Below are 10,000 nucleotides of genomic sequence, written 5' to 3' on the forward strand. Positions count from 1 at the left end.
TTTTATCAACAAGACGGGGTGAAGAATACCTAAAGGTATCCATCACAACGTACAGTGAGGGATACCTTGAGGTATTCCTTGCAATGGTAACTCAACACCTAGTTTTGAGAAAAGCTCAGTGAAAAGTATTTTAAGCTGATGTACAGAATGTCACGTGTGTGGAAGGTTTGGTCTTCAAATTCTCTTCATATCATGTGTGTTGGCAGTCCTGCCATGCCAACACTCCCCCAACAAGAGGCTGATGACGACTGTTTATGTATGTGCAGTCACCTATTTGTGGTTGCAGAGGGTCGAATCACATCTCCTGGCCCTGCCTTTTCGCTGGTCGCTACTAAATCCACTCTCTCCCTGCTCCATGAGCTTTACCGTATCTCTTCTTAAAGCTATGTATGGATTCTGCCTCCTGTGTGTGTGTATTGAGTGTGATTCCATGACAAATTCCTCCTGACCTTCACACCCCCCTTCCTATAAAAACAGTAACAAGAGGCAGTGGTGCCAGGGTACCTTCCTCCCCCTCAGCTACAGACATCCTCCCCTTCTCAAGTGATATCATTACCCCTCCTGGGTAGGGAAGACGTCCAGGAAAAATAATGTAAGGGACCTGGGAGTAGTAATGTCTGAGGATCTCACTTTCAAGGATCACAACAGTGCCATGATCTCACGTGCAAATAAAATGATAGGATGGATAATGAGAACTTTCAAAACGAGAGATGCCAAGCCCATGATGATCCTTTTCAAATCACTTGTTCTCTCTAGGCTGGAATACTGCTGTACATTAACATCTCCATTCAAAGCAGGTGAAATCGCAGATCTAGAGAGTGTACAGAGATCCTTTACTGCACGTATAAGTTCTGTCAAGCACCTTAACTACTGGGAACGCTTGGAAGCACTTGACTTGTACTCGTTGGAACGCAGGAGGGAGAGATATATCATAATCTACACTTGGAAAATCTTGGAAGGAATGGTCCCAAATCTGCACACAGAAATCACTCCCTACGAAAGTAAAAGACTGGGCAGGCGATGCAAAATGCCGCCAATAAAAAGTAGGGGCGCCATTGGTACACTAAGAGAAAACACCATAAGTGTCCGGGGCCCAAAACTGTTCAACAGCCTCCCATCAAGCATTAGGGGAATTGCCAATAAACCCCTGGCTGCCTTCAAGAGAGAGCTGGACAGATACCTAAAGTCAGTGCCGGATCAGCCGGGCTGTGGCTCGTACGTTGGACTGCGTGCGGCCAGCAGTAACAGCCTAGTTGATCAGGCCCTGATCCATCGGGAGGCCTGGTCATGGACCGGGCCGCGGGGGCGTTGATCCCCGGAATAACCTCCAGGTAACCTCCAGGGGGACGTATGCTCCCTGCTGTACTGCTTGCCGTGTTCCACCAGGCAGGAGAGAGAGCCTCCGGACGGTGGTGTGCTGGGCATAAGTGATACCGTTATTCCTAAGACCTTCGACTTACAGAATAACCGGATTTTCTTGGCCAGCCACGGACAAGTCGCTGGCCGATCAGGTCCATCACTCAGGTGATGATGTAGTGTGTTGAGTGACAAGTTGTGACGGCACTGTAACCTCATGAACCAGTGACAGGTTGTGACGGCACTGTAACCTGATGAAGCAGTGACAGGTTGTGATGGCACTGTAACCTCATGGAGCGGTGACAGGTTGTGACGGCGCTGTAACCTGATGAAGCAGTGACAGGTTGTGACGGCACTGTAACCTGATGAAGCAGTGACGGGTTTTGACGGTACTGTAACCTGATGAAACAGTGACAGGTTGTGACGGCACTGTAACCTCATGAAGCAGTGACGGGTTGTGACGGCACTGTAACCTCATGAAGCAGTGACGGGTTGTGACGGCAATGTAACCTCATGAAGCAGTGACGGGTTGTGACGGCAATGTAACCTCATGAAGCAGTGATAATTATCACGGCAACACCGCACTGTAACCTCACGAAGAAGCAGGGGGAAAAAGAGGACGGGAGGTGGAAGGAAGAAAGGGAGGTGGAAGGCAGAAAGGTGGAAAAGGGGCCAGAGTGAAGCGAGGGATGTTAAGGAGTGATACTCGCCCTTTCAACACATGAGAAATCAGACTAGTAAACCAAGCAGTAGGGAAGGAATATTCTAGTATTTCTAGGGGACTAATAAACGTTTTGCACTCTGGCAGGATTGCTCCTCTTTCTTCTTTTTTTTTTCATGAACACGTAAGATGACAAATCAGTCTTACAGACTATGATTTTACTTTGTCGCATTTTCCCGTTTATTTCTTCACACACACAGGAGCTGTGAATCGACCCCTGCAACCACAATTAGGTGAGTACACACACACACAATCATCAGGGGGGAAAAACAACATTACGAGGCAATAAATACAAATACCATAATCGTTTGGAATTCTGTATTTAAAAACGTGAGTTAAAACACAGCCAAAATTCTGGTGGTAGTTAAGACTGTTTTACTATGTACTCCTCTTACAGACCGTGGGTGCTGTACCTTGATGACTGCAGCATCAACGACATAAGTGCAGGAGCCTTCTCGGGAAGTCTACCTACAGGAATCTACCTCGGAGGCAACGACCTCACCTCCATATCCGAGGTAAGATCTCCCACATGTTCACCTCCATGCCTGAGGTAAGATCTCCCACATGTTCACCTTCATGCCTGAGGTAAGATCTCCCACATGTTCACCTCCATACATAAGGTAAGATCTCCCACATGTTCACCTACATGCCTGAGGTAAGGTCTCCCACATGTTCACCTCCATGCCTGAGGTAAGGTCTCCCACATGTTCACCTCCATGCCTGAGGTAAGATCTCTCACATGTTCACCTCCATACATAAGGTAAGATCTCCCACATGTTCACCTACATGCCTGAGGTAAGGTCTCCCACATGTTCACCTTCATGCCTGAGGTAAGATCTCCCACATGTTCACCTCCATACATAAGGTAAGATCTCCCACATGTTCACCTCCATGCCTGAGGTAAGGTCTCCCACATGTTCACCTCCATCCCCACCTGGAGTCTACCTGGAGAGCATTCCGGGGATCAACGCCCCCGCAGCCCGGTCCACGACCAGGCCTCCCGGTGGCTCAGGGCCTGATCAACGAGGCTGTTACTGCTGGCCGCACGCAATCCAACGTACGAACCACAGCCCGGCTGATCCGGCACCGTCTTTAGGTATCTGTCCAGCTCCCTCTTGAAAACAACCAGGGGTCTTCCCGTAATGCCCCTTATTGCTGGTGGGAGGCTGTTGAACAGTCTTGGGCCCCGGACACTTATTGCGTTTTCTCTTAGTGTATCACTGGCGCCCCTACTTTTCACTGGGGGTATGTTGCATCGCCTGTCAAGTCTTTTGCTTTCGTATGGAGTGACTGATGTGTGCATATTAGGGACCAGTCCGTCCAGAATCTTCCAGGTGTAGATTATGATATATCTCTCTCGCCTGCGCTCCAGTGAGTACAGGTCAAGTGCTTCCAGGCGCTCCCAGTAGTTAAGGTGTTTGATGGAACTTATACGTGCAGTAAAGATTCTCTGTACATTCTCTAGCTCTGCAATTTCACCTGCCTTGAATGGGGATGTTAATGTACAGCAGTATTCCAGCCTAGAAAGAATAAATGATTTAAAAAGGATCATCATTGGCTTAGCATCTCTTGTCTTGAATGTTCTCATTATCCATCCTATCAGTTTCCTCGCAGATGTGATAGCGGCAGTGTTGTGATCCTTGAAGGTGAGGTCTTCGGACATTACCACACCCAGGTCCTTCACATTACTTTTCCGCTCTATTGTGTGATTGGAGTTTGTAGTATACTGAGGCAAGATCTGCCACATGTTCACCTCCATGCCTGAGGTAACATCTCTCACACACAAGTCTCCAGACAGTTGCTGATGATAATACAGTGGTACCGACAATAAATAAATAAGACAGAATGCAGATCAGGTTATAGTTCCTGGTAAGCCGCACCGTGCAGTGCTACGTTGAGCTGCATGCTGCCGAGACCAAGAGCCTGATTGCTCAGGCCAGCAACCAGGTCTGGTTTGGCACCAGATCACTGTGATGATGACCCTCCGATAGCATCCAAAGATAGGTAGGCAGTTCCTCCCTCTCTCTCTCTCTCTCTCTCTCTCTCTCTCTCTCTCTCTCTCTCTCTTCAATCCCGTCGTCCCATTTTCTCCCAGCACCAGCCCTTACCACGTCCAACAGAACGTTCTAGCTTTAACGTTCCCCTGAACTAATCTGCTTGGATTTTCTACTCATTTCTGCAACACTGCAAGTTCCTGACGGATTGATTGCAACACGAAAGGCCTAGAGCTATCATTCAGCTCTCCCTGTGGTTGTTTTGCGTAGTAACGTATGTCTACATTATCTGGGCTAACCCCAAAAAATCAGCGACTTATTTTCACTGGGGTTCTATGTATTTTATCCGGAGATAAAATATCTAGTAACTAAGACATCCTCCAGTGATTAAGATAACTTCATGGAACTAATCCATCCTCCCGAGAGTAAGAGAGGTAAAGATAGGATAGTGAACACCAATGATGGACTAGGACCCATCACTATCACCTTCCTCCCTCACCCTTCCTTCCCTGTGACACCACCCTGACCCCCCCCATCATACCACCACTATTTTAGCATCTCCCCACCTTAATGTCACTCTGACCTTTCCTTCCCCATACAGACATTACCCTGACCCTTCCTCTCGCCACCTTGACATCACCCTGCCCACAAGACCCTTACCATTCCTCCCCCTCATTGACCCCTTACCTTGATAACCGCTGCACCCTGACCCCTGTCTCTCCATCAAGGCACAGCGAGACAAAATAATCTCTCCAGCACACTGGAAATCCCTGGCATTTCGAGCCACCACGACGAGCATCAAATTACCTCACTCCACCCTCACCACACTCACGAGAACCTACCGGAAATATATTTTTAGCGGTTATCATCTATCTCTCTCTCTCTCTCTCTCTCTCTCTCTCTCTTTCTCTCTCTCTCTCTCTCTCTCTCCCTCTCTCTCTCTTTCAATTTACAAGCGGAAGATAAATTATATGGAATAAAATTTGACGAAACTGACGAGTCAAAGAATATTTGTCAAATATTTATTACGAGATTTTTTGGTTGTATTTATACAACACAAGAGCTTCAATGAACCGGACTTGAGAGTTGTCACTTTCCTGACAAATGAGACTAGGGATATTTAAATAAGTAGAGAGGGAGTGGAGAAAGTGATCAACGAGACTGCTGAAAACAAAGCAACAGAACCAACAGTATTAACGGTATACAAATCCGACAAGGCGATGGATAACACACATAGCCAACACCTGCGTATCTTGACTGACCTCAATTTTCTGTCAGAAAGATACCAAGGTGTTGCACATGTGTTATTTATTATTATGTCCAGAGGTAAGGTTCAGTACAAACAGTGACGAAGTCTGTCACACATAGAGAGAGGACCAACTTCCCCTAGGTGGTACAGTGGATACACTTTGCATAGCTAACAGAAACAGTGTTGCGTTAAGAAGACGCATTTGTGAAGCGCCGGCTTGAAGATAGTCTCACCAACAGTATTATAAGTATTATAAGTATTATAAGTAGGGTCAAGATAATGAGACGCGATAATCACATTGACAAGTTTATATATATATATTTTTTACATGGGTACACACCATTAGCAGGAGGAAAAAATGACCATAACTTACACACACACACACAACACACACACACACACATCTCCCACACACACCCACACATCTCCCACACACACCCACACATACTTCCCATACACCTCCCTCAACCCAAAGACACATCCTTCTCCTCCTCCTCCCATATTCAACTCTCCCTAAGTCTCCCCTTTCTCCATACATACGTATTATCTTTTGCCACAACATCGCCTCAACTATCACCCCAACCCCTCTTCAATAAGCCTTAGGCCTTGGGAGGCAACACTTCCTCACAGATCAGGAGACCCATGACAAGCAGACCCAGTTGTCACCCACCACAGCCACAGCAACACCCTGCCCACATTCACCACAGTCACGCCCACATCCACCACAGTCACGCCCACATCCTCCATGGTCACGCCAACACCCACTACAGTTACTCCCACAACCACCACAGCAACACCCTGCCCACATCCACCACAGTCACGCCCACATCCTCCATGGCCACGCCAACACCCACTACAGTTACGCCCACAACCACCACAACAATATTAACACCACTACGCCAATACCACAGTCTTGCCCTTACTACAGCAAGCTTAACACCCTTGAATACGCCCACATCAGAGACATACCCACAACAACAACCCACTACGCTTAAAATGAAAGAAAAGTGATGAGATAACAGGAAAATTGAGAACAGGTAAGACAACAGATGGAAAACCAAAGAGAAGAAGAGAGAGAAGGACTGGAACAATAACAACCAACACCGAGCAAGAATGACAGTAACACTTGTTGTGAACACAAGACTGGCTGCAGGAATTGCTTTTATTGGGGCAACGTTTCGCTCTGTGTAGTTTTATCAAGTCGTACAGTATGATTTGGTAAAGCCAAGCGAAACGTTGTCTTAATAATCCCAAGTTCTACATACAGATGTAAGAGCATTTGCGAACATCAAATACACAACCCTTCTACACGCGCACACACGCAACCCTTCTACACGTGCACACACACGCAACCCTTCTAACATGCGCACACACTCGCAACCCTTCTACACGCACACACAAGCAGCAAGGTTCTGTAGGCCTCCTACGTACCCAAGCAAATCTCACTGGAATGTGTTGAGCATTTCGAGTTGACGCCGGGAGATCTATCCACCACAACGCAGAATGGCAGTATACAACGCTAGTGTTGTCTCCTCACCACTGACTCACCAACATGTCAACTACTGTACTGTCCTCATCACTGACTCACCAACATGTCCACTACTGTAGTGTCCTCATCACTGACTCACCAACATGTCCACTACTGTAGTGTCCTCATCACTGACTCACCAACATGTCAACTACTGTAGTGTCCTCATCACTGACTCACCAACATGTCCACTACTGTAGTGTCCTCATCACTGACTCACCAACATGTCAACTACTGTAGTGTCCTCACCACTGACTCACCAACATGTCCACTACTGTAGTATCCTCATCACTGACTCACCAACATGTCCACTACTGTAGTGTCCTCATCACTGACTCACCAACATGTCCACTACTGTAGTGTCCTCATCACTGACTCACCAACATGTCCACTACTGTTGACTCCTCACCACTGACTCACGTACTCGCTCTTTCCGGTTCCTGGTTTCCGCGACCTTGTTCGGATGGTTTCCCGAGGGCACCGTTCCCCTAGTGACCCGTGGCGCTTACTCCCCGCTTAAACAAACGAAGGAACGAGCCTGCACCAACCCGCGTTCTAACAACCTACGCATGGTAAGCGCTTCATTTACCATTTTAAATATATTCACTATACCTGCCCTCGGTATCGACGTTCGTTCTATGGTATACATACTGGTAGCAGGTACCGACAAATATCAGGGCATATTTATTGGAAAAGGTTTCGGTTCTGGGACCTTGATCACTTCTAACATACTGAGCTTAAAAAGACACGTTCGTTTTACAAATCGTAGTCTAGAAGCTCCATCTTCCACCGTGAGAACCTAGTGAAGAGACAGGCAGTAAGTACCCTGCTATATGCAGCTGGACAACAATAACAGTCTCGTAGAAAGCGACCTCAGGAAATGTTCTCCATCTCAGCAGGCATAGCAGTGTCCGTCACTAGACATAGCAGTATCCGTCACTAGATATAGCAGTGTCCGTCACTAGACATAGCATTGTCCACCAAGGACATAAGAAATGCTATCATCTTTCATCTACATTTCACCTGTCAATTATACCTATCTTGTGGAGTAGATCTGTCTTAAATCGTGTCCAAATATAAACACAAGAGTATAACAGTAAACAACAGCACAAACCAACCCTCACTGAAGACACAAACAAGTATTCTTAGTTTCATGTGTTGCATTAATAACGTCACCTGGCTACGTGTATGTTACTTAACACAAGGACTCGAACCCATGTTGTACTGGCCAGCCTTATGATGAGCTAGAACCACATGACGCCTTAACCCACAGGACCACCCAATCCTGTGGTCCTCTGGGTTAAGGCGTCATATATATATATATATATATATATATATATATATATATATATATATATATATATATATATATATATATATATATATATATATATATATATATATACTATATATATATAACTCCTTCCGCAGGCGACCTTCCGCGCTGTGCTGGAGAACATGGCCTCGGCATCGGAGGCCGGGGAGCTCACCCACTACATCGACTTCAAACAGAACCCCCTTGTGTGCGACTGTGACCTCCAGTGGGTGGCTACCTCGACAACCCTGCTGCCCTTCGTCAGGAACGCCGTCTGCTCCAACGGAGACGTCAAAGGCACGGACATCGCTGATCTTCCTGAAGACTTCTTTGCCGCCTGCTAGGGTCAACACGCCACCAGCAGCGCTGTTCCTGACCATATCAGGTCCAGGAGATACACCCGCACCCCCATCCTATCTTGTAATCAATAAATATTTACACACCAGTTGCATCCTCGCTTCCTTTAACAGCAAAGTAAAATAAAAATATTGAATTAACCCTCGAGAAACTAAGGTTATACTCCATTAACCGCCATTTATAAGCTAAAATCATGAGTGGAATTTTTCGTGGATCATTTGTTTGCAACAAGTGGCAAGTGGTGTTTACCTCCAAGGTTGCAACCCCATCTTAACTTATTCCACTAATGCCTCGCGACGAACTTGTCTGACCAAGAAGGTCCTCACGAGAGTGCAAGTCACAGCGTCTGTTGTTACATCTCATCATCGGATCTATCCATATAGAGAAGCAAGTTGAATATATATCAGTCCGTGAGGGGTGCGATTTAATATACACACTACCTTAATAATATATAAATCTTGTATATGTTTTTACCTTAACGGTATCAGGAAATACATGAACTGACTACACAATTTTTCACAATATGAAAGTGTAAGACAGAAAAAAGTTCGTTTAAAGACCTCAGTTCAGAATTATTGTACCGTAATAAGTGCAGTAAGTCGCAATGATACTGGTTTTCTGTTTTGTTAAATGTAGCATTCTCTCTCTCTCTCTCTCTCTCTCTCTCTCTCTCTCTATATATATATATATATATATATATATATATATATATATATATATATATATATATATATATATATATATATATATATATATGTATATATATGTTTCCCAAAACGGTAGGGTGGCCCGAAAAAGAAAAACTTTCACCATCATTCATCCTATCATTGTCTTGCCAGAGGTGTGCTTACACTACAGTTATAAAACTGCAACATTAACAACCCTCCAGAGTGCAGGCACTTTGCCTCCCATCTCCAGGAATCAAGTCCAGCCTGCCTGTTTCCCTGAATCCCTTCAGAAATATTACCCGGCTCACACTCCAACAGCATGTCAAGTCGCTTCTAACACGCTCACGCATGCTTGCTGGAAGTCCATGCCCCTCGCACATAAACCCTCCTTTACCCACTCCCTCCATCCATTCCTAGGCCGACCTCTATCCAGGATTTCCTCCATTACTGATTTATACACTCTCGAAGTCATTCTATTTTGTTCCATCCTCTCTACATGTTTGAACCACCTCAACAACCCCTCCTCAGCCCTTTGGATAATAGTTCTGGTAATCCTGCACCTTCTAATTTCCAAACTACGAATTCTCTGCATTATAATCACACCACATATTGCCCTCAGACACGACATCTCCACTGCCTCCAGCCTTCTCCTTGATGCAACATTCCCCACCCATGCTTTGCACCCATATATATAGCAGTGTCCGTCACTAGACATAGCAGTATCCGTCACTAGATATAGCAGGACATAAGAAATGCTATCATCTTTCATCTACATTTCACCTGTCAATTATACCTATCTTGTGGAGTAGACC

At 45.8% G+C, this 10,000-nt stretch overlaps 2 protein-coding genes across 4 annotated transcripts in view; one reads left to right on the plus strand and one right to left on the minus strand.

Annotated features, from left to right (window-relative positions):
- The window catches only part of LOC138852878 (oplophorus-luciferin 2-monooxygenase non-catalytic subunit-like), a 22,384-nt gene extending 13,776 nt beyond the window's left edge, over positions 1-8,608 (plus strand). Inside the window, exons 6-7 of the mRNA XM_070086329.1 lie at positions 2,475-2,592; positions 8,280-8,608. Of these exons, the coding sequence (XP_069942430.1) occupies positions 2,475-2,592; positions 8,280-8,507 (346 nt within the window). The 3' untranslated portion in view covers positions 8,508-8,608. The remainder of the gene's footprint in view (positions 1-2,474; positions 2,593-8,279) is intronic.
- Positions 1-10,000, minus strand: part of for (cGMP-dependent protein kinase for) — a 1,322,775-nt gene that overhangs the window by 705,629 nt on the left and 607,146 nt on the right. The window lies entirely within an intron of this gene.

This window comes from Cherax quadricarinatus, chromosome 18 (assembly GCF_038502225.1).
Source record: "Cherax quadricarinatus isolate ZL_2023a chromosome 18, ASM3850222v1, whole genome shotgun sequence".
NCBI classification, from domain to species: Eukaryota; Metazoa; Arthropoda; class Malacostraca; order Decapoda; family Parastacidae; genus Cherax; species Cherax quadricarinatus.